The sequence below is a fragment of the Diceros bicornis genome, chromosome 12 (assembly GCF_020826845.1).
Source record: "Diceros bicornis minor isolate mBicDic1 chromosome 12, mDicBic1.mat.cur, whole genome shotgun sequence".
NCBI classification, from domain to species: Eukaryota; Metazoa; Chordata; class Mammalia; order Perissodactyla; family Rhinocerotidae; genus Diceros; species Diceros bicornis.
In genome coordinates, this window is record NC_080751.1 from 3,538,640 (window position 1) to 3,564,011 (window position 25,372).

The window sequence follows — 25,372 nt, forward strand, 5'->3', positions numbered from 1 at the left end:
TTCAATTTCTTTCAGCAATGTTTTATAGTTTTCCGTGTACAGCTCTTTCACCTCTTTGGTTAAGTTTATTCCTAGGTATTTTATTCTTTTTGTTGCAATTGTAAGTGGGATGGTATTCTTAATTTCTCTTTCTGCTACTTCGTTGTTAGTGTATAGAAATGCAACTGATTTTTGTATGTTGATTTTGTATCCTGCAACTTTACCATATTCGTTTATTACTTCTAAAAGTTTTCTGGTGGATTCTTTAGGGTTTTCTATATATAAAATCATGTTATCTGCAAATAGTGACAGTTTCACTTCTTCCTTTCCAATTTGGATCCTTTTTATTTCTTTTTCTTGCCTGATTGCTCTGGCTAGGACTTTCAGTACTATGTTAAATAGGAGTGGTGACAGTGGGCATCCTTGTCTGGTTCCCGTTCTTAGAGGGATAGCTTTCAGTTTTTCACCATTGAGGATGATATTAGCTGTGGGTTTCTCATATATGGTCTTTATTATGTTGAGGTACTTTCCTTCTATCCCCATTTTATTCAGAGTTTTTATCATAAATAGATGCTATATCTTGTCAAATGCTTTCTCTGCATCTATTGAGATGATCATGTGATTTTTATTCTTCATTTTATTAATGTGGTGTATCACATTGATTGATTTGCGAATGTTAAACCATCCCTGCATCCCTGGAATAAATCCCACTTGATCATGGTGTATAATCTTCTTAACATATTGTTGTATGTGATTTGCTAGTATTTTGTTGAGGATTTTTGCATCGATGCTCATCAGTGATATTGGCCTGTAATTTTCTTTTTTTGTGTTGTCCTTGTCTGGTTTTGGTATCAGGGTAATGTCGGCTTCGTAGAATGAGTTAGGGAGCTTCCCCACCTCCTCAATTTTTTGGAAGAGTTTGAGAAGGGTAGGTAGTAAGTCTTCTTTGAATGTTTGGTAGAATTCATCAGGGAAGCCGTCTGGTCCTGGACTTTTATTTTTGGGGAGGTTTTTGATTACTGTTTCGATCTCCTTCCTGGTGATTGGTCTATTCAAATTTTCTACTTCTTCTTGATCCACTTTTGGAAGGTTGTATGATTCTAAGAATTTATCCATTTCTTCCAGATTGTCGAATTGGTTGGCATATAGCTTTTCATAGTATTCTCTGATAATCTTTTGTATTTCTGAGGTGTCTGTTGTAATTTCTCCTCTTTCATTTCTGATTTTACTTATTTGTGCCTTCCCTCTTTTTTTCTTGGTGCATCTAGCTAAAGGTTTGTCAATTTTGTTTATCTTTTCAAAGAACCAGCTCTTGGTTTTATTAATTTTTTCTATTGTTTTTTTGGTCTCTATTTCATTCATTTCTGCTCTGATTTTTATTATTTCCCTTCTTCTACTGATTTTGGGCTTTGTTTGTTCTTCTTTTTCCAGTTCCTTTAGGTGCATTGTTAGATTGTTGATTTGAGATTTTTCTTGTTTGTTGAGATAGGCCTGTATTGCTATAAACTTCCCTCTTAGAACCGCTTTTGCTGTATCCCATAAATTCTGGCATGTCGTATTTTCATTTTCATTTGTCTGCAGGTATTTTTTGATTTCTTCTGTGATTTCTTCGTTGACCCAGTCGTTGTTCAGTAGCATTTTGTTTAATCTCCACGTATTTGTGGCTTTTCTGATTTTCTTCCCATAGTTGATTTCTAGTTTCATACCGTTGTGGTCAGAAAAGATGCTTGGTATTATTTCAGTCTTCTTAAGTTTATGGAGACTTGTTTTGTGGCCTAATATGTGATCAGTCCTGGAGAATGTTCCATGTGCATTTGAAAAGAACGTGTATTCTTCGGTTTTTGGATGGAATGCTCTGTATATATCTACTAGGTCCATCTGTTCTAGTGTGTCATTTAAGGCCAATGTTTCCTTATTGATCTTCTGTTTGGATGATCTATCCGTTGGTGTAAGTGGAGTGTTAAAAGTCCCCTACTATTATTGTGTTACTGTCTATTTCTCTTTTTATGTCTGTTAATAATTGCTTTATATATTTAGGTGCACCTACATTGGGTGCGTAGATATTTACAAGTGTTATGTCCTCTTCTTGGATTGTTCCCTTGATCATTATGTAATGACCTTCTTTATCTCTTTTTACAGTTTTTGTTTTAAAGTCTATTTTGTCTGATATGAGTACTGCTACCCCAGCTTTCTTTTCATTGCCATTTGCATGGAGTATCTTTTTCCATCCTTTCACTTTCAGTTTGTGTGTGTCTTTAGGTCTGAAGTGTGTCTCTTGTATGCACCATATATGGGTCTTGTTTTTTAATCCAATCAGCCACCCTATGCCTTTTAATTGGAGCATTTAGTCCATTGACGTTTAAAGTAGCTATTGATAAGTATGTACTTACTGCCATTTTTTGACTTTTTTTCTCAGTGTTTTAGTAGTCCTTCTCTGTTCCTTCCTTCTTCTATACAGAATTGATGGTCTCTTTAGTTTGACCTCTGTCTGAAAGCTCTACTCTGTAACTCCCCTCCTCCCTCCTTTTATGTTTTTGATATCATATCTAACCATTTTTGTGCATTTGTATCCATTACCCTCTTATCATGGAAATAGATAATTTTTCCTATTTGTGGTCTTCTCTTTTCCCCTTAAATCAGTCCCTTTAACATTTCTTGTAGCACTGGTTTCTTGGTGACAAACTCCTTTAATTTTTGCTTGTCTGGGAAATTTTGATCTCTCCTTCCATTTTGAATGATAACCTTGCTGGGTACAGTATTCTTGGCTGTAAGTTTTTTCCTTTTAGCACTTTAAATATATCGTGCCATTCTCTTCTAGCCTGTAAGGTTTCTGCTGAGAAGTCAGCTGATAGCCTTATGGGGTTTCCTTTGTATGTAACTTGAATTTCTCTTGCAGCTTTTAGGATTCTCTCTTTATCTTTAATTCTGGACATTTTGATTATGATGTGTCTTGATGTGGGCCTCTTTGGGTTTATCTTGTTTGGGGCTCTCTGTGCTTCCTGTACCTGGATGTCTGTTTCCTTCCTTAGGTTAGGGAAGTTTTCATCTATTATTTCTGGAAATAGATTCTCTGCCCCTTTGTCTCGCTCTTCTCCTTCCGGGACACCTATAACGCGGATGTTAGTGCGCTTGATGTTGTCCCAGAGGTCCCTTAAACTGTCCTCACTCTTTTTAATTCTTTTCTCTTTTACCTGTTCAGCTTGGGTAATTTCTTCTAGTCTTTCGTCCAGCTCACAGATCCGTTCTTCTGTATCCTCTACTCTGCTTTTGAGTCCCTCTAGTGAATTTTTCATTTCCAGTATCATATTCTTCATTTCTGATTGGTTCTTTTTTATATCTTCCATTTCTTTGTTGACATTCTCACTGAGTTCATCTGTTCTTCTCCCCACATCAGTGAGCATCCTTAACACTCTTTGTTTGAACTCTCTGTCGGGTAGGTTGCTCATTTCTGTTTCACTTAGTTCCTTTTCTGGGGTTTTGTCCTGTTCCCTTACTTGGAATGTATTCCTTTGCCTCCTCATTTTGCCTCTTTCTCTGTGTTTGTGACTACGTATTAGGTAGGTCAGCTACGTCTCCTGCTCTTGGATAGGTGACCTTACGTAAGTGATGGCTTAGGAGGCCTGCCGTGTGTTTCCCTCAGTTCTCAATGTTTCAGGGGTGACCCCTATGTGGGCTACGTGTGTCCTTCTGTTGTGGCCTGTTTGCTCTCCCTGAAGGCACCCAGGGAGGCCGAGTTATGCTCCTGGCCAGCTGTTGTAATGCTCAGCTGCTTGTAGTTGTTGTGGGCCCTTCAGTCTCTTTATCAGGTGTGGGGAGCTGCAGCACAGTTGGCTGCAAGTTCTAATACCACATTTGTGTTGCAGTATTTCTTTTAAGTGAGTAGGCCCCCAGCGTGGCAGGTTGTTAGGCTCAGGGCCTTACAATTGCTATAAGCCTCCAGCCTTTAGGTCTCTTGTCAGTTCTCTGAGGATTGCTTCTGGGTGGAGCTGGCCTCAGGCACGGGAGCACCCAGTTGTTTCAGGCTTTGGAAGGTGGGGCAAACCCCCTATGTGGGTCTTTGAGAAGCACAAGTCTTCTGCAGTTGAGAAGCCCTGCCGCCCACAGGTCCACACACACAGTCAACACAGTCTTGCCCCGTGTTCGCACCCTGACCTCCCGAAGCGGACCCAGTCTCTCCACGGCGGGAGCCCCACACACTCCACCACTGCCCCACACTCTCCACCCGCTCCTTGTGCACGCCCTGCCCCACTGAAGTCGGCTCAGTTGCCAGGCTGCAGAGAATCCAGTCACCAATCTATGCAGGCCCACAAGTCGCCTGAGGGCTTCTTGTTGGGTGGGGCCAGTCTCTAGGGTGGGCTACCTGCCCTGGCTGAGCTGGATTAAATCTGTGCTCTAGCGGGTGGGGCAGACCCTGGGCTAGCAGGCCTCAGGGAGAACTCCATTGGCGTCTGTGTCAGCATGCCCACACCAGGCCACAACAATGGCCGCCACCAATGTCCCAGTCCCTGGAGAGGTCTCACCTCTCACCGAGATGCACTCAGGGCCTATCAGGTGAGTCTCTTTTCACCAAAGCACTGTGCACCTTTCTTTCTGGTGATTTTAGGTTGCTTTCTGAAACGAGTGAGTTTGTGCGTGAGCCCTTTAAGAGCCGGTTTTAATGTCTTTGTGAACCAGCTTTTCTGGGGGTACTCCCCAATGTTTTAGTAGCAGGCAAAGACAGATATTATGCCACTCGCCTCGATTGTGCTGGATCCACAAAATGCCCACAGCGGGGGCGCTCCCTGGCTCAGGGCCCCGCTCCTCCAGGGAGGCTGCGTACCTGTGGGCTGCTCCCGGGCAGCCGTGAGTCGCTGCAGCTCGTGAAGGCGGCGTTTTTCCTCTCCAGAAGGGAGTTTCTGCCTCTTCTACCTCAGTTAGGATTGTCTGTTTTTGCAGGAGTTCCTCTTATCCAGTTTTCAGTTATGTCTCAGGGGTAATTTTTCCACGAGTAGTTGTAAATTGGCTCTGTCCGCAGGAGGAGGTGAGTTCAGAGTCTGCCTACGCTGCCATCTTGACTTCTCTCCTGGATGTGGTTTTTTTTTTTTTTTTTTTTTTTCTTTTTGTGAGGAGATCAGCCCTGAGCTAACATCCGCCAATCCTCCTCTTTTTTTGCTGAGGAAGACGGCCCTGGGCTAACATCGGTGCCTATCTTCCTCCACTTTATATGGGACGCCGCCACAGCATGGCTTACCAAGCAGTGCGTCGGTGCGCGCCCGGGATCCGAACCAGCGAACCCCGGGCCGCCACAGCGGAGCGCGCGCACTTAACCGCTTGCGCCACCGGGCCGGCCCCTGGATGTGGTTTTTTAATATGCCTAATAATGAATATATCATCAGTTTCTTCAGTTACTAAAGAAAATTATAAATTGGGAAAGAGTAAAAAAATATGACAGTCAAACTGTTTGTACCTCGTCTTCTTAAAAACTGTGTCATTTCAGCCTGCAAGTGATGTAGTTAGGCTCTTTAAATACTGGATGTATAATCTAGATGTATACCTTTTGAACAGGCCATGTATTCAGTACCGTGAAGAAATAGTCTAGTCTTAACTGTCATTTTGAAAGCTTAAGTAAATACTCTTGCCTTTTACAGCCAGCATCGAAAGTTTCATATTTACTCTCTATTTTTCCTGCAACATGCTGAAAAGATACATATTTAGTTGACCATGATAAACTTATTTTAAAAGTCTTCAGTATTTCCTTTACTGAATCAACATCAGAAAACATGCAACTTCTTCTGCCTTGTTTTCTCCTATGAGTAAAGCAGTGTATGTGCAGCCTCTTTTTTCCCCCAATCACAGGATAATGTAGTAGATTCTTGTGTACCTATCACCCAGAACCAACACAATTTGACATTTTGTTATATTTGCCTCAGTTTTTATATCATAAAAGAAATAAAACGGTATTACTAAGGTTGGAGCTCCTTTAATGTGCCTTCCCAATTCTATTTCCTTGTCTCACTCCCCAGAGGTAACCACTAATATGAATCTTAAAATTTGTATAAATGGTATTATTATACTATATACTGTTCTCCATGATTTTTCCTATTTATCCTTGGATTTTGAAATATACCCATAACAAATATATTTTTTAACTACTGGATAGTATTCCATCATATGGATGCATCACATTTTATTTTTCTCTTCCCCCATTGATGGACATTTATGTTGTTTCAGTTTTTGCTATGACTGTGCTGCTGTAAATGTCTTTTCACTTGTGCACATGTGTAAAGGTTTCTGTAGGACAGTCATATACTTAGAAGTAGAATTGCTGGGTTCAGAATAGCTGGGTTTAAATTTTGCTCAAATTGCAAAATTGCTCTCCAAAGAGGCTTTACTATTTTATATTCCCACCAGCAGCAGATGAGAGTTCTTTTTTCCATACCTTCTCACCAACCCTTGTTAGACTTTTTAATTTTTGAGAAATGCTATCTTGTTATAATATTTCTCTGGAACTAGTGAACTTGATTACTCTCCTCTGTTCACCTTTTATTCCTGTATACTGATTCCAAAATACCTTTTCAAGCAGTTATAGCTCACAGATAATCATTAATCTACGTGAAACAAATCTCTTCTCCTGTAGCGTGTACTTTCAGTAGCAAATATGACAAAAGCTCTCTTATGTACTGCAGCTAAGAGCCTATTATCCTTTAAATATACATCCATAGCAATATGTTATCTTTGTTTCAAATATATGTTATATTGTGGCTTTATCACAACTGAAAGGTAAAATATCTGCTGTTTGATCTTTAAATGTTAAAGTGCTCTAAGGGTCGGTTCTAGATCCTCTGCTCTTTTGCATCTTCACTCTCTCTCCCCGCTGGGTGATCTCATCTAACCTCATGCCTTTAAATGCCATTGATTTCCAAATTTTTATCTTCAGGCCTGACTTTCTCACCTGTTGTATAGTTGGCGCCTCCACTCATGTCTTAATGAGTATGTCAAAATTCGTGTGCCCATACAAAAATCTTGGCTGGTCATATTTCAGCTATATCTCCACCTAGTCCTTATATTTTCCCCTGAGAATCCAAGATATTATTTAATTGCATCTATAGTTATTTCCACTTGGATTGTTAAAAGTCGGGGGTTCTATCCTTTCTGTTCCTTGGTCCTTCAGTTCTTGGGTGTGTTCATGTGATCATTTCCTTTCCACTGTATTTTTCTATTTCTTTCTGAAAGCAAAAGATGTTAGTCAGCTGTTAGATTTCCCAGACTGATTCTTTAATTTTCTTATCTTTCCTGTTTTCCATTTTGGAAATAAGAATAGTACCTTCCTCAGAGGGTAGTCGTGAGGCTTTGTTCAGTGTCTACACATGGTAATTGCTATATATGTAGGTTTTAAGTATTATTGTCATTGTCATCATCAATTTTGTCTTTGTGTTCTGTTTTCTGAGAAATTTCCTCAACTTTATTTTCCATTTTTCCTCTTGAATTCTTTATTTTGGCTATCTTAATTTTAATTTCCAGGAGAGTTCTCTGATAGTTCTTTTTTAAAAATTATCGTCCTGTTCTTATTTCATGAAGACAGTTTGTCTTATTGATAGTCTTCTTTTTGGAATTTTCTTGTTTCTTGCATTGTTTCTCAGAGCTCCTTCTCCCCGCTATCCCCTTCTTCCTATCTCTCTCCTCTTTTTTAAGAAAGAAAGAGAGAGAGGGAGGGAAGAGAGGAGGGAGGCTGGATTAAGTGCAGGCTTCATGAGGACCTTGTCCAGTCTTCTCAGGCAGATAGACTAAGCTACAAAGAGCAAAATGATAATTCATTTAATAAACCCTTTCTTTTAGCCCCTATTATGTGCCAGATATATTGCTGGACACTGAGGATAAAATAGTGCACATTGCAAGGGGTCTGCCTGGTGGCGTAGTGGTTAAGTTCACGCGCTCCACTTTGGCACCTGGGGTTCGCAGGTTCGGATCCCGGGTGCAGACCTATGCACCACTTTATCAAGCCATGCTGTGGCAGGCGTCCCGCATATCAAATAGAGGGAGATGGGCACAGCTGTTAGCTCAGGTCTAATCTTGCTCATCAAAAAAAAAAATAGTGAACTTTACAGGCCCAGTCGTTGCCCTCTAGTTATGGGGTGAAAAGCAAATAATTGGATAAAAATAATAAATTTAATAATCAAATAAATGGATATTTATAATTGCAAACTGGGATGAGCACTCTAGGAGACTGTAAAAGGGAAATGCAGTCAAGGATGGCTCCTTTCAGGCCATGATGATATCTGAGGGAGGATGAGCAACTACGTGTATGTGTGTGTGCGAGGGGGTGTTCCAACCAGAGTGCCAGCCAGCGTGTATGAAGGCCCTGGGGCCAAAAAGAACTGTGCACTCAAAACACTGAAGGAAGTTCTAGGAGGTTGGGGTACCTGAGAGCAAGGGGGAGGGATGGCCAGAGAGGATGAGCAGGGAGGTGAAGAAGACAGTTTTTACAGCTGTTAGGAGAACAAGGGTGTTCAGAGACAAGTTCAGATTGAGACATGCTGTAGTGCTGGTGCAGATTAACTGCAGTGGGAGTTCAGAGGAAAAGTATTTTGGAGAGAATCAGGGAGGCATCTGAGCAGAGGGATTAGGGTGCACAAAGGCTCAGGTGAAATATTTCAGACTGGGTTCAGCAAACAGCACTTGATTCAGTTTGACAGGAGTGTATTAAGGGGAGCAGTGGGAGGTAAAGCTAGAAAGGTAACTTGGAGTCAGAGTTTTGAGAGTTAAGCTGAGGAACCGTCATTTCATTTCGCAGGCAGTGAAGAGCCTTGGCACAGTGTAAGCACAGAATACAGATGCAGGGAGGGACTGATGTGGCAGGGTGGGGGGCGTGGGACCTGAGAGGTGACGGGTAGGGCCTGACTAGGTTAGTGCAATGGGACAGAGTGGAAGAGAGGACACTATGAAGAACTGTTCTGGATGCAGAGTAAATGGACTTGGTGAGGGTATAAACAAGCCTGGGATGCTCCAAGCCATTGAACCTGCAAAGACTGCAGGGCCGTTAAAAGACATTGGAAACCTAGGGAAAGAAACGGGCCTAAGAGAGAAAGGAGGTTCTATTTGGGGCTGTCCAGTCTAGCTCTAGACCATAACCCTGCTTCCCCAGCACCTAAGCACAATGCCTGCAGAGGAGTCCCCAGGCAGGATTGTTGAGAGGGTTTAAAGTAGGATATTGCTTGTTGGCAAATTAAATACAGCAGAGAAGGTAACTGAGGGTAGAACCTGGGAAAGCAGGAGGGAGGAGTCTACATTTTGGGAGTGAGAAAAGATAAAACTAGAAATACTGTAGTGAGAGTTCCCAAGAGGTCTCTGTTCATTTTGCCCTTGGATGTCCCTCATCCCACCCCCAGCATGTTGCTGCTTTGAAAAGCCCCCGTTTGATGAAGTCCTTCCTTTTCCTTAAGATGTTCCTCTATTAAAATGCCGATGTCCCTGGGAGGGGTAATATGTTAGGCCTTGTCAGCTGTTAATACATTGTCATGATTAGATGCTTTCCAAGTGATAGCTTTCTGACACCAGCTTCTTGCAGAAGACAGATGATGAGTTTGTTTTCATTGGGGGAGAAAGTTAAGAGAGAGGTTCAAAGGTGAGGCAGGAAATAGAATTACCATATGATTCAGCATTTCCACTTCTGGATACATACCCAAAGAATTGAAAGCAGGGACTCAAACAAATATTTGTACATCCTTGTTCATAGCAGCATTATTCACAATAGGCGGAAAGTAAAGGCAACTCAGTATCCATTGAAGGATGAATGGATAAGCAAAATGTGGTATACACTCAATGGAATGTTATTCAGCTTTAGAAAGGAAGGAAATTATTTTTTTAGTAAGTTAATTTTTATTGAGGTAACATTGGTTTATAACATTATATAAATTTCAGGTGTATATCATTATATTTTGATTTCTGTGTAACTATATCATGTTCACCACCCAAAGACTAATTACCATTTGTCACTGTACACATGTGCCCTTTTACTCCTGTCAGCCTCCCGTCTTCCCCTCTGGTAACTACCAATGTAATCTCTATATCTATGTGTTCGTTTGTTGTTGTTTTTATCTTCCACCTATGAGTGAAATTACATGGTATTTGTCTTTCTCTATCTGATTTATTTTGCTTAGTGTAATATCCTCAAGGCCCCTTATGTTGTTGCAAACGGCAAGATTTCATCTTTTTTATGGCTGAGTAGTATCCATTGTATATATATATGCACCACATTTTCTTTATCTGTTCATTCATTGATGGGCACTTAGGTTGTTTCCAAGTCTCAGCGATTGTGAATAACGCTGCAATGAACATAGGGTTGCAGATATCTTTTCAACTTCAACTGCAGATATCTTTTTCAATTTCTGGGTATTTTTGGATAAATACCCAGAAATGTAATAATTGGATCATATGGTGGTTCTATTCTTAATTTTTTGAGGAATCTCCATACTGTTTTCCATAGTGTCTGCACCAGTTTACATTCCCACTAGCAGTGTATGAGGGTTCCCTTTTTTCCATCCTCTCCAACACTTGTTATTTCTTGTCTTTTTAATAATAGCCATTCTGACTGGCGTGAGGTGATATTTCATTGTAGTTGTAATTTGTATTTCCCTAATAATTAGTGATGTTGAACATCTTTTCATGTGCCTGTTGGCCATCTCTATAAAAAATGTCTGTTCAGATCCTTTGCCCATTTTTTAATTGGGTTGTTTGTTTTTTGTTGTTGAGTTGTATGAATTCTTTATCTATTTTGGATATTAACCCCTTATCAGATATATGGTTTACAAATATCTTCTCCCATTTGATAGGTTGTCTTTTCCTTTTTGTGATGGTTTCCTTTGCTGTGCAGAAGCTTTTAGTTTGATGTAGTCTCATTTGTTTATTTTTTCTTTTGTTTCCCTTGCCTGGGAAGACGTGATATTCAAAAAGATGCTGCTAAGACCGATGTCAAAGAGCGTACTGCCTATGTTTTCTTCTAAGAGTTTTATGGTTTCAGGTCTTACATTCAAGTCTTTAATCCATTTTGAGTTAGTTTTGTGTATGGTGTAAGATAATGGTCTACTTTCATTCTTTTTGCATGTGGCTGTCCAGTTTTCCCAACACTGTTTATTGAAGAGACCTTCTTGTCTCCATTGTATTTTCTTGGCTCCCTTGTTGAAAATTGGCTGTCCATAGATGTGTGGGTTTATTTCTGGGATCTTGATTCTGTTCCATTGATCTGTGTGTGTGTTTTTGTGCCAGTACCATGCTGTTTTGGTTACTATAGCTTTGTAGTATATTTTGAAATCAGGGAGTGTGATACCGCCAGCTTTGTTCTTTTTTCTCAGCATTGCTTTGGCTATTGGGGGTCTTTCGTTGTTTCATATAAATTTTAGTTTTCTTTGTTCTATTTACATGAAAAATGTCTTTGGGACTTTGATAGGAATTGTATTGAATCTGTAGATTGCTTTAGTAATATGGACATTTTAACTATGTTTATTCTTCCAATCCATGAGCATAGAATATCTTTCCATTTCTGTATGTCATCTTCGATTTCTTTCAACAATGTTTTATAATTTTCAGTGTACAGGTCTTGTACTTCTTTGGTTAAATTTATTCCTAGGTATTTTATTCTTATTGTTGTGATTGTAAATGGGATTGTATTTTTGATTTCTCTTTCTGCTATTTCATTGTTAGTGTACAGAAATGTAACTAATTTTTATATGTTGATTTTGTACCCTGCAACTTTGTTGTATTCGTTTATTATTTCTAATAGTTTTTTGGTGAATTCTTTAAGGTTTTCTATATATAAAATCATGTCATCTGCAAATAGAGACAGTTTTACTTCTTCCTTTCTAGTTTGGATCCCTTTTATTTCTTTTTTTTTGCCAAATTGCTCTGGCTAGGACTTCCAATTCTATGTTAAATAAGAGTGGCAAAAGTGGGCATCCTTGTCTCGTTCCTGTTCTTAGAGGGATAGCTTTCAGTTTTTCACCACTGAGTATGATGTTGGCTGTGGGTTTGTCATATATGGCCTTTATTGTGTTGAAGTACTTTCCTTCTATACCCATTTTATTCAGTTTTTATCATAAATGGATGCTGGGGAAGGCAATTCTGACACACGTTACAACATGGATGAACCTTGAAGGTGTCATGCTAAGTGAAATATTCCTGTCACAAAAGGACAAATAACTATATGATTCCATTTCTGTGAGGTACCTCGAGTAGTCAAATTCATAGAGACAGAAAGTAGAATGGTGGTTGCCAGCAGTTGGAGGGAGAGGGGAATGGGAAGTTAAGAGTTTAATGGGGACAGGATTTCAGTTTGGGAAGATGAAAAAGTTCTGGAGATGGATAGTGGTGATGGTTGCACAACAATGTGAATGTACTTAACGGCACTGAACTGTACAATTAAAAATGGTTAAAACAGTGAATTTTATGTTATGCATATTTTGCCACAATAGTAAAATAAAGGTAGGGCATGCCTGGGTGCTGAGCCATGGTGGGGTCCTGGTGGCAAGGACTCAATGTGGGCTCTAACCCCTTGGGTGGTGGGGGCAGAGTGTCTAGAGGGACAAGAAAGGCAATAAAAGCCCGGGAGGGCCAGGCCCGGGCAATGCCTCTCCCAGGTACCTGTTGTGATTTCCTTCTCTGGCCTGTTTCTCTGTTTTGTTTCCTTGCTCTGATCAGAGCACTTGAAAGTAAGTTTGCAAAGTGTAGATCTTTGATGTGAAATTTAAACCAACATTGAATCACATACATTTTTCATAATTTTTTTAGTATTTTTAATTTAAAAGTTATCTAGGCTTACCGTAAAAAACAATATTACAGAGGCAGCCCGGTGGCATAGTGGTTAAGTTGGTGTGCTCTGCTTTGGTGGTGTGGGGTTCACAGATTCAGATACTGGGCGCAGACCTGTACAACTCGTCGAGCCATGCTGTGGTGGTGACCCACATACAAAATAGAGGAAGACTGGCACAGATGTTAGCTCAGGGACAATCTTCCTCAAGAAAAAACAGGAAGATTGGCAACAGATGTTAGCTCAGGGCCAATCTTCCTTTCCAAATAAAAAAAAGGAAAAAATTTACAGAAGTATGTCAAATAAAAAGTAAATGTTCACCAATTCTCTTGTCTTGGCCTCAGCCCTCTTATCCGCTAGTAATTACTATTAGAATACCATCCGGACTGTTCTGCAGTTTGCTTTTTTAGTGTAACAGTATGTCATTATATATACACTTTTATTTATTAACTAAGTCTATAAGACAAAGCCCGTAAATAAACAAATAGGAACAGACTTTTCCCTTTATTTGGCATTTAATGTTTGTGATCTAGCATATGCAAAATTAAAATTCAATTTCTTTAAGGTTTGCTGAACAGTAGTAATCTTCTAAAATAAATATGTATCTGTGTTATGCATTGTCCACAGTGGTGTTTATTCAGTGGTTTTAAATGTTTTCCTTCGTAACTTTTACCAAGTCAAATTCTATAGAGCAAATTGTCTTTTTCAAATGAAATGTTTTTCCTTTACACAAACAAAATGCAATATTAAGAAATTTTTAAAAGGGTGAAAAACATCAGCCTCCCTAGCAAATTGATTGTTTCCGCTTGTTTCACATTTAATTTTAGTTTTTCTTCACATGAGTACTTATTTTACTCAACTGTAAATGTGGTGTAAGAACACAGAATTGGGGGCTGGCCCAGTGGCACAAGCGGTTAAGTGCGCGCGCTCCGCTGCAGCGGCCCGGGGTTCACCGGTTCGGATCCCGGGCGCTCACCGACCCACTGCTTGTCAAGCCATGCTGTGGCAGCGTCCCATATAAAGTGGAGGAAGATGGGCACGGATGTTAGCCCAGGGCCAGTCTTCCTCAGCAAAAAAAGAGGAGGATTGGCAGATGTTAGCACAGGGCTGATCTCCTCACCAAAAAAAAAAAAACACAGAATTGGCATTAAGTGACAGTGACATGAGACAGTTGTCCATGTATAATTTTAAAGCCCATCCCTGGAGCAAGCTCATCAGAAAGCCATTTTCACCCCCTTTAGCTTTGCTTCCCACAGATATGCCTTTACTGAGCTGTTTTCGTAGTGTTCCTTTGCTTTTTTTTTTTTTAATGGATAAGAAACAACCATACGAAGAATATTTCTGTAACTTCTATACAGTTACTGGTTCAGTCAGTAAAGATTGTCTATGAAATTTATCTTAGAACCTAGTGCTGGAAAAAAATGATTTTTCCCAGTGAAACAGTGTGCTTCTACCAGTGAGTGTCCTACAGCCCCGAACAGTATTAACTTTTGTGCCTTAGCTGTTGAGGTGCTCAAAGCCACATTTATTCTCAGTTGCACTAGCCAACAGGGAGCAATTTTGCCCCTCCCGGGGCATTTGGCAGTGTTTGGAGACATTTTTGGTTGTCACAACCAAGGGAGGAGGGATATTGCTACTGGCATCTAGTGGGTAGAAGCCAGGGATGCTGCTAAACATTCTAGAATGCATAAAGCAGCCACTTACAGGGAAGGATTATCCATGATGCCATTGTTGAGACACCTGGGCCGGCACTTAAGGAATCAATTCACCTTTTTGAGCTTCTGTATTTAGTTTATACCTGCTATATATGTCTTTTTAATAAACAGCTTCAAATTATTTTTTCAAGTGGTAGCATATAAATTATAAATAAACTTGACTCTAAATTTTGAAAGTTTCCCAAGTGTGCATGGTTCCATTAACTTTTTATGATGTAATTCCCTTTTATGGCCTTTGGTTTGGGTTCCCTATATTATAGAATGTTTGTACTATCCTCTTTTTCTTTTAATTTTTATCTTTCTGTTCTTTATTTCTTATCATGTGCTGGATATTTCCTTTCAAATCATTTATCTTTTTGTGTGTGTGTGTGAGGAAGATCAGTCCTGAGCTAACATCCATGCCAATCCTCCTCTTTTTTTGCTGAGGAAGACTGGCCCTGGGCTAACATCGTGCCCATCTTCCTCCACTTTATGTGGGACGCCACCACAGCATGGCCTGACAAGCGGTGCATTAGTGCGCGCCCGGGATCCGAACTTGGGCTGCCAGCAGCAGAGCATGCGCACTTAACCGCTACGCCACGGCGCTGGCCCTTAAATCATTTATCTTTTAACTGTTTTTCTTAACCTTGTTATAAGGAAGAAATATTCTCCTCAAAGACATTTACTTTTGAGGCTTGAATGTTTTTAATATCACCTCTCTTCTCTGGGTTTTCCCTGTCATTACTGTGAAATGTCATTGTAAGTTGCCATATTTCCTGATAATTGTATTCATTCTGTTTGTAACTGCCATGTTCCAGTTGGCTTTTAAAATTCACAATCAGTCTAGTTGGTGAGTGTGTTGCTCCCCTGGGCCCTTGCAATCAAGGAGCTGCATTTTGCTGTTAATGCCATTTTTAGTATTTATTTTCATTTCCTTTTCTGATTTTTTAATTTAACTGTAATTGCCACAGGAACCTGTGATAGGTAGAGAGAGCTTTGTGGTTTTGCCGCTTTCATTATTGGTGTCAGCTTCTTTTCAGAATATTTCAATTGGTTTTTGCGGCTACTGATTATGAAGCTAAGTCTGTATTTAGCTACTTTGTTTCTATCTTTGGTTATTGTTATAATAATATTCATAGCAGAACTTGTATTTTTATTGTATAATATCTTTTATTTTCATTTGTATCTCTAGCAGGCATGGGAATATAGTGTTTTCTGAGGCTCTTTATACTCTTTGTTTTTTTTTTTGCTGGGAAAGATTCGCCCTGAGCTGATAGCTGTTGCCAATCTTCGTCCCCCTGTCTTTCCCCTCCTCAAAGCCCCAGTACATAGTTGTATATTCTAGTTGTAAGTCCTTCTGAAAGTTCTTCTCTGTGAGCTGCTGCACGGCTACCGACGGACGAGTGGTGTGGTTCCGTGCCCCGGAACTGAACCGGGCCGCCAAGGTGGAGCGTGCCGAACTTGAACTGCTAGGCCATCAGGCTGGCTCTTTACACTCTTTTCTGAGGGCTTTTTAAAAATTAAGGTTTTTTGTTTTGAGATAATTGTAGATTCACATATGTGTGGTTGTAAGAAATAATACGGTAGGTTTTGTGTACCCATTACCCATTTTCCCCCAGTGGTAACATCTTGCAGAATTATAGTACAATGTCACAACCAGGCTGCTGGCACTGATACAGTCAAGCTATAGAACGTTTCCAGTTTCCATCTCTACAAGGATCTCTCATGTTGCCCTTTTATAACTGTACCCACGTCCCTCCCATCCCCACTCCCTTCTTAATCTCTGGCAACTGCTAATATAATCCATTTTATAATTTTGTTATTTTAAGAATGTTATATAAATGGAATCAGACGGTGTGTAACCTCTTGGGATTGGCCTTTTTCACTCAGTATAATTCTCTGGAAATTAACCCAGGTTTTTGCATGTATCAATAGTTCATTCCTTTTTTTTTATCGCTGAGTCGTAGTCCATGGTATGGATATACCTGTGTTAACCATTCACCTGTTGAAGAACTTCTGGGTTGTTTCCAGTTATCAACTATTATAAATGAAGCTACTATAAAAGTGTTCAGGTTTTATGTGAACATAAGTATTCATTTCTCTGGGATAAATGCCTAGTAGAACAATTTATGGTTGCATATAAGAAATTGTCAGACTGTTGTCCAGAGTGGCAATACCATTTTAAATTCCCACCTGCCAGTGTATGTGATCCAGTTTTTCCGCATCATTTGCAACATTTGGTGGTATCACTGTTTTTTATTTTAGCCATTCTGGTGGGTGTGTAGAGCTATCTGATTTTGGTTTTAATTTGCATTTCCCTAATGGCTAACAATTAGGGACATTTTTTCATGTGCTTATTTGCCATCCGTATCTCCTCTTTGGTGAAATGACGCTTCTCTGCTTTTGTGTATGGTCAAAATTCTCCACATAACGTGCTGTAAGATTAATACTTTTATGTTTATTTCTGGATTTTAGTTTCTTTTCCTAGATCAGTTGGTCTGGTTTTGTCACTAGTATGCAGTCATTCTGTGTCTGTAATTGAAAATTTGGGAGGAACTAGTTTCTGTTTGTTGAAATCCCTCCCTCTCCTTTTGCCATATGAAATTGGTTACTGTTTTGTTTATTTCTATAAAGAAATGTTCTGGAATTTTTATGGTCAGTACAGAAGAGGAAATATGTATTTCTGACCTAATACTAAATAATGTCATTATATGTAGGAGCACCTGAGGCTTTGTAAAACCACCTCAGTGCTGTTTGCTATTAAGACGCTAATATGTTTAACATTGTTTTAATGCAATTTGAACATGATAGTTTTCCCTGTTGTCTTCTAAATTCATTCACTGGTTTATTCAACCAGTATTTGAGTGTCACGTGTGTCAGGCACAATGCTAGGCACTGGGCATAAAATCATGAGTTCATCTCCAAATAAGAAAGAAATCTAGTGCTCTCTTGGGCAGCACACATACCAAAATGGGAACCTTACCAAGAAAATTAGCATGGTCTCTGCACAAGGATGACATGCAAATTCATGAAGGGTACCATATTAAAAAAAAAGAAAGAAATCTGCCCATCAGGTGCCCACTGTGTAGAGCTGTCAGTGGGGCCCTGCACTGCACCCTGAGGGGGGAACGTGTGCAAGGGCCCTGAAGCTGGATGGAGCCTGGAACCCAGAAAGGCCTTGGGGTGGGCTGGGGACGGGCTTAGCAGAAAGAGCTGGAACCATGAAACACTGCTCATTTTATTTCATAATCTTCTGTGTGACTTTGTTTTTTCTAATTTTAAATGTCAGCTAGTTTTTATAATGCTAACATTAACATTTTCTGTAGAATTTTAACCTTTTTATTTTGGAGATTCTTTTTTATTATGAAATATATACGTAGCTAAGAATCTTCTGTGCTCTGCTTATTCATCCCTCCCTCCCCTAACCCCTGGCCACCACTGATCTTTTTACTGTCTCCATAGTTTTGCCTTTTCCAGAATGTCCTATAGATGGAATCATATAGTATGTAAGCCTTTCAGACTGGCTTCTTTCACTTAGTAATATGCATATGCGTTTCCTCTATGTCTTTTCATGGCCTGATAGCTCATTTCTTTTTAGTGCTGAATAATATTCCATTAACTGGATGTACCACAATTTATTTATCCATTATTGTTGTTCACTTGCAAGCAACATCTTGGTTGCTTCCAAGTTTTGGCAATTATGAATAGAGCTTCTATAAACATCTGTGTGCAGCTTTTTGTATGTACATATGTTCCAACTCTTTTGGGTAAATACCAAGGAGCACAGTTGCTGGGTCACATGGTAAGAATATGTCTAGTTTCGTAAGAAACGGCCAAACTGTCTTCCAAAGTGCTGCACCATTTTGCATTCCCACCACAATGAACGAGAGCTCCTGCTGCTCCACATCCTCGCCAGCATTTATTGTTGTCAGTGTTTTAGCTTTTGACTGTTCTAATAGGTGTGGAGTGGTATCTCGTTGTGGTTCTAATTTGCAATTCCCTAATGACATATGATGTTCAGCATCTTTTCAAGAGCTTTATTGCCATCTGTATATCTTCTTTGGTGAGGTTTGTGTTTAGGTCTTTTGCCCATTTCTAATTGGGTTGTGCATTTTCTTATTGTTGAGTTTTAAGAGTTCTTTGTATACTTTGGATAATAATTCTTTATCAGATATGTCTTTTGCAAATATTTTCTTCCAGCTTATGGCTTGTCTTCTCGTTCTCTTGTAGGGGTGGACTATTTTTATTATAAAATAATTTTTATCTGCCACATCTGCTTTCCTCGTGGAACATAGAAAATACATTTTAGTCTAGTCTTTTACTTTCCTCTATGTATGTACCTTCTTTGTTTTGAGTTTCAAGTGTACAACATACATTTATTTTCGCCTTTTAAAAATCCACTTCCCCAATCCTGTTTAATTGGTTATCAAATTAAATCTTTTTGGATCAATTTTATTTCTAAGTTCATTTTTGCTTCCTCTTTTCCCCATTATATTGATTCTTCCTTTTCATGTTTAACTATCAGAAATCTATACCATTTTCAAAATACAAATTTTTCAGTATTTAACTTAACACTTGTCACACCATGTTTTTTTCTATGTCTCCCATCTTTTTTCTCATTTTTACAAATTCAGCTCAAAAAAGTTTATTGAACACATGTCATGTTCAGGCACTCTCTCTGGGATACAGACTCAGGATGCAAATTAGGATAAAACACTGGCCTGTGTAGACATCAAACTTTTATAATTCAAACAGAATTATGTGGAATTTGTTTTATTTTTACTCTTCTTGTCTTATTCCCATCACTTACCTCTTTACAATAGTCAGTAGTAACTTTAACATTTTAGAATTTGTCTTTTTATATCATGATAATGGCACATATAATTTATTGCTTATTGCAGTCATAGAGATTCTTGACACTTCTTCTGTAATTATACTAATCTTAACAAATAGATAAATATTTTACTTTCCCATTCCAATGTTAAGGGGAATGAAGTGTTCTCTGCAACTAGCAAACTTCCTTACTCCTTTAGAAAAATCGCAAAATGCCGTGTATGTCACCTAGGCATTTCTCTGGTCATTCTTGTTTTCCCTTAGATGGGAAAGCTTCCTAGAGTCTTGATTCAGACGGACGTCCAGTTGTAGTGACCCGTGGCATAGCCAGCATCGCAGTGCTAGTGGAGGTCTCTGTGCCGATCTTGGTGAACAGCTTGATGTATAGCATTTCTCAGAACTTTGTCTCATGAAGTTCCAAAACAGATTTGGAGGGTTGCCAACTCTATTTTGACATGTTACTGACTTTAAGGGGGAAAATGACCATTTACTTCTACAGTGATTTCTTATAAAGAATATATAGTATGTATATGATCTCAGACTACAGAAAAGTTTTCTGAAGCAAGGAACCGTAACCACCTTACACTGACACATACATACACTCACTACATCTTACCCTGATTTCTCTCATTTTCCTGAGAAACAGTGGCAGGTTTCTCCAGAGCAGCTGCCACCCATAGGCTGGTGTATGGGGAGCACTACTTGGGTAGCCTAAAGCCTTCTGTTTTCCACTGTGGCCCTGGCAAGGTCTAGAGCTGTTCTTCCCATGTGTGATTTGTCCAGGGTGTCACAGTCATTCCTAGCTAGCTTCCTTCCCTAAGGGTCACATGCAGGCCTTCAGGCCACTCTCCAGGTTGGCCAGTTGGTGTGAGTGCTCCATTTGTACCTATTGTAGGCAAAGTAACACACAATTTAGAAAAGTTAGTCTCTTGGTCAACTAGCACAGTAATGTATTCCATAGGTACATAAATAGCTGTGGGAGCCTACCTACTACAGCTGCCTCTTATTAGAATGGCTTGTAATTTGACTGTCTCTCTCTATTCCATCCTGCGTCTTATTCTGTTGAACAATCCTAACTGATACCTTCCCTTTCAGCGGTTTTGCGAGTGGCTGGTTCCCTGCAGAAGAGCACAGAAGTGATGAGGGCCATGCAGAGTCTTGTGAAGATCCCAGAAATCCAGGCCACCATGCGGGAGCTATCCAAAGAGATGATGAAGGTGACCTGGGGCTACCCTGCATCCCCTTCCAGACCACTGAGTCACTCTCAGCAAGTGGCAGGGGGCTAGGGCTAGGGCTGGAGGGGAATAGATAGACCACTGTTGCTAGACAGAAGTGATTTTGAGGACACAGGAGCAGCTGTTAACACTGGTTGAAATCATCTGAGCTGAGCTTGGCAGAGACTGGGTCAGATTGCCAGAGTGTTCCTTAGAAGAAGGGAAAGTATACCCAGAGGCCTAGGAAAGGTGGGGGATCCAGGGAGCAACTGTTTCAGATTCAGGGAGCTAGGGCTTACAGGCTCTGACATGAGCAAGGAAACAGAAAACCCAGGTTCCTCCGTCTGCTCAAGGGGAGTGTTAGTGAAGCTGGCGAGGGAGGTCGTTGTAGACTAGGGATTGGCAAACTTTTCCCGTTAAGGGCCAGATAGTAAATGTATTTCACACTTTGTGGGCCGTACATCTCTGTTGTAACTACTCAACTCTGCTCTTCAGTGTAAAAGCAGCCACAGATATTTAAACAAATGAGCATGACTGTGTGTGTTCCAATAAAACTATTTACAAAAACGGGCAGTGGACCAGACTGGGCCTGCGGGTTGTAGTTTGCTGACCCCTGTTTTAGACTAAAAAGGAGAGACTGAGAACCAAATAAAAAGTAATAATTACCTGCCCCTCCCTGATCCACTCCCAGGATCAGGGCCTGGCAAGGACCTATAAACTGGCCTTCAGACAGGGACAGGGCTCAGGAGGGTGTTGTTACTGAGCCCCCTGCCAGGCAGGGGTACATCACACATACTGTCCTATAGAGTCCTCCCAGTGACCCTGTGAGGTAGGTATTTTTTTCTCCCATTTTACACAAGAGGAAACTGAGTCTTCAAGTTACCAGGTAACTTACCTAAGTGACCGTGATAGTAAGTGACAGATCTGGAGTTGGGGCACAAGTGTCTGACTTCATTGCCTGAGCTGCCTCAGAGGAAACAGTGATACAAATGGAACAGATGCTGGTTCATGCTTCGAACTTGTGGCCTGAGAGCCAAGATTATACTCCTGAAATTCTTGTATATAGCTCGTGCATAGAAATTACTTCTCTTCCTCCTAAGGAATTTCATTTATGAACTTGAATTATATACAGGGTTCTAGGGCATGGGAGAGAGGAACGGGAGAAGAAAATTGATGGAAAAGAAAGGCAATGTAAGAAGCCCAGAACCCAGGTCTTTGGAGTGAGAAATCCTGGGCAGTAGTAGTAAGGAGGAAACCAGGTCAGGAGGGTGTGTCCTTTAAAAGTAGTGTGTGGATGTCTCATCCCCCAGGTTGTGGTGACTGTCCATCTAGAACTGGATAACAGGTAATTCTTCAAATGACTTCAGGCCTGCTCATTCTAACTCATGGAACCACCAGGATCTAAGGGGGGATCTTTTCCACAATGGTTTCTGAACCCTGAAAGTAATATAGATTTGGAGGAAGGCTTGCATGTAGTAGATAAATAAACATTTACTGAATTCAGCCAAGGATGCATCCCCAGGTACAAACTGAAGCCTCTGATGGGCGCCCAGCTCCTTGAGGTCCGGGACATGATCTTAGTCATTCTAATTGTCCCCAGACCCTGGCCTGTTGAGTGGCACAGAGCAGGCATTTGATGAATGGTTGCTGATTGATTGAATGAACGAATGAATGAATGAATGACAACTTCTAGCTCCAGGATGTGGAGGCTGTTAACAGTCAGGATTCTGTCTTTTAACCAGTTAGGGAGTATGTATTGAACCTCTTCTACAATAGCCTCCAGCACTAAGATGAGGTCCACCCAGGCCAGAGGGCTCCACCTGTATGACCTTGAATGCACATTTGTTTATTTGTTCAGTTTAGTTGTGAGGAAAGGGTCTGAGAATGGGCAGAATATGGTACTAGCTGGATTCATGTCATTAAGAGTCACTTGTGTGGTCTGGCAGCAGAAGGGGAGGCAGGAGAGAGGGCGTGCTTTGAATCTGATCCCATCAGCATGGTCATTGAGGTCGTGCCCTGGCTGAGTGCAGGGGAGCCAGGGCTGGAGCTCCACACGTGACCTTCTGCTCGTTGGATCACTGGAATGTCAAGGTACAAAGCAACGGGCTCGGTTACTGCAGGTTGCAGAGCAGTCAGGATTTTTCTCTGGCAGCTTCTCAGAAGCCTGAACCCATGCTTTCCCTCTGCCACCTCCCCACTGCCCCAGCCACCCAGCCGCTTCCAACCTCTTCTGCCCAGGGGTGCCAGCGGCCCTCTTTTTGACACTGGAGGGTGCTGTTCTGATCTTTTGCTTCAAAACCAAACAGAAAATAGCGCCTTATCTGGGAGCAGAGAACACTGTCCAGCAGGGCAGACTGCAGGGCCTGCCTGCGTTGGCCAGTGTTGGAGCGGTTTTCTCGTGCCCCATGGTGGTGCCATGCTTCCTGAAGGACAAAAGGAGGGTGACTGGCTGGCTTCAGGTTGCCAGGCACAGGGCATCCAGTAGAGAGTCTGGGCGTTACCTTGATGGGTCCAGAAACACTGTCTTATCGGTTCTCTCGGGAGTGGATGATCAGGCTTTGGTGAATTGATTGGTCCTTGCTAGACCCACCGGACTGACCCGGTGCCAGCAGCTGTACCTGGACGTGCTGAAGTACTCGTCAGGACTTTCTGGGATTCCAAGGAGCCCCACCTGCTCTTGGTATTTGTTACTGTAGTGTCTACTATGCCTCCAGTCAGTTTTCACACTGTTTCAACTTCTGCACTCACAGATTATATTTGCAACGTCAGGAGAGATGCTTTGCAAGACAGCTCAGGACATCCTCTCATCCGTCAGCAAGTTCTTCCCCAAGTGCTGCCATTAGAGTCTGGGTTACTTTGTGAAACTCTGCTGATAGAGGCCCCCTCCAACCCTGGTGGTGATAAATTTGGAGAACAATTTCCCTTTGGCCTTTTGCAGAGAGGACAGTGCCTGTGGCCAACTGTCTTGTGTGTTAGCCCTCGAAGGAGTGGACCAGATTGGAGACACAGGAGCTCGGTTGCTGCTCGACCCATAGAGGTGTCTGTTGGGAACAGATTTAACAGTTGAGGGAAGTGACATGGTTTTTTCTTTGTTTAGGCTGGGATCATAGAAGAGATGTTAGAGGACACTTTTGAAAGCATGGAGGATCAGGAAGAAATGGAGGAAGCGGCAGAAATGGAAATTGACAAGATTCTGTTTGAAATTACAGCAGGTATGACCCTGAGATTCTTCCTCTTTCTCCCTTCATTTTATGGTTATTCTTCTTGGAGTCACTAAATTATCTAGTAGCTTTTTCTTTAGGTTATAACTCCCTTACTTCTACATGTTTTATTTTAGATTATGCAAGTTATTTCTTGAAAAATAAGCACAATATCTAGAACCATCTTTTAAAAAACACAAAGCATTTTTTAAATTCCTAGAGTTCTCAAAATGTTAAGGGGAAATCTTGCTTTCACATACTGCTGTTGGGAGCCTAAATTGGTATCGACTTTCTTGAAAGCAATTTGGCAGTAGCTATCAAAAGTCCTTGACCTAACAGAATGACTTCTCGGAGTTACTCTAGTAATTAAGGATGTGCTGAAAGATTTAACTCAAGGATGTCTATAGTAGCATTATTTATAATATTGAAAAGTTTGAAACAAGCCAAATACCTAATAACAGAGTACTGATTGAATCAATTGTTATATCTGTTTTAATGAAATACTTTGTTTTGATAGGTAATGTAGAAACATAGCAAGATGTTCACAATATATTATGTGGAAAAAGCCTTGTTACTTAAATACATACTTTTGTGTAAAAAACACACGTCTATAGAAAAAGTCTGGAAGGGGGGATAAATAAAAATAGTAATTATCTCTGAGTGACGGTTAATGAGTTTTTAAACTTTATTTTTACTTCTAGATTTTCTGAGTTTTATGTTTAATGAAAAATATAATTGGTGAGATTTAAGTTTTGTTGGCACATTTGTCATAGGGAGCAAAACCCCACCACAACAGCTTGTTTTATTGCCCTTTTTCTGTTTCTTGTTGGACTGATCCAGGCATGAAAGGCAAGGAAGATAAGAACCACTTCTTTAAGCCGATGTTTTGTTAATCTCTTGGCTCTATTTCTTTTCAGGGGCCTTGGGCAAAGCACCTAGTAAAGTGACCGACGCCCTTCCAGAGCCTGAACCTCCAGGAGCGATGGCTGCCTCTGAAGACGAGGAGGAGGAAGAGGCCCTAGAGGCCATGCAGTCCCGGCTGGCCACACTCCGCAGCTAGGGGCTGCCCAGCTGGGCCCTCAGGCTCTTCTCATGGCCCACCCGCCGGGTGTGCACACACTCCTCTGAAGTAGCCGCCATTTATGTATCTCTTGCACTACACTTCTGAATGAGGCATTGCATTCTGGAGAAGTTTCTCTGCTAGTATCTCTTCACTCTCTGCAGAGGTTTTGGGATCTCGACAGGATTGTTCTTGAGAGGTGGTGTAATAAATGCATCATTTTCAGGAGTATAAACAGAAGTTTCTTTTCGGAGGGAGGGCAAAAAAAATCTGTCTTCTCGCAAAGCACTTCTGAGAATAGAATTGATTGCCTGAATATTGAGGACTCTGTACATTTTTTTGTCTGTAAAACACTATATAAATGGATTTTAATAAATTTCTGCTTTAACACTTGGTCTTACTGTAGATTGTTGTGTGTGATGAACTTTCAAGGTGTTTGCTGTCCCAAATTATTTCATATGTTGGCCTTGGAAGGAGACGAGGTGCTATGGCCAGGCATATGGGACTTGGAAGCTCAGCAGAAGGGGCTCCTGCTCTGTGGATGCTGCTCCTCGGCCTTCACAGACATGGTGTGGGAGCCACTCTTCTGCTTTTTGTCACATGTTTAACCTAAA

General features: G+C 40.8%; 1 protein-coding gene and 1 non-coding gene across 3 annotated transcripts in view; both read left to right on the forward strand.

The window, feature by feature from the left end:
• Positions 1 to 25,153, forward strand: part of CHMP3 (charged multivesicular body protein 3) — an 86,796-nt gene extending 61,643 nt beyond the window's left edge. For both annotated transcript variants that reach the window (XM_058550755.1, XM_058550754.1), the window contains 3 exons: positions 20,380 to 20,501; positions 23,596 to 23,710; positions 24,616 to 25,153. In XM_058550755.1, coding sequence (XP_058406738.1) covers positions 20,380 to 20,501; positions 23,596 to 23,710; positions 24,616 to 24,758 — 380 coding nt within the window. In that variant the 3' untranslated portion in view covers positions 24,759 to 25,153. The remainder of the gene's footprint in view (positions 1 to 20,379; positions 20,502 to 23,595; positions 23,711 to 24,615) is intronic.
• Positions 17,393 to 17,499, forward strand: LOC131412306 (U6 spliceosomal RNA). Its single transcript, XR_009221749.1, has one exon. It is a non-coding gene; the product is annotated as a U6 spliceosomal RNA (small nuclear RNA).
• Positions 25,154 to 25,372: the final 219 nt, after the last annotated feature.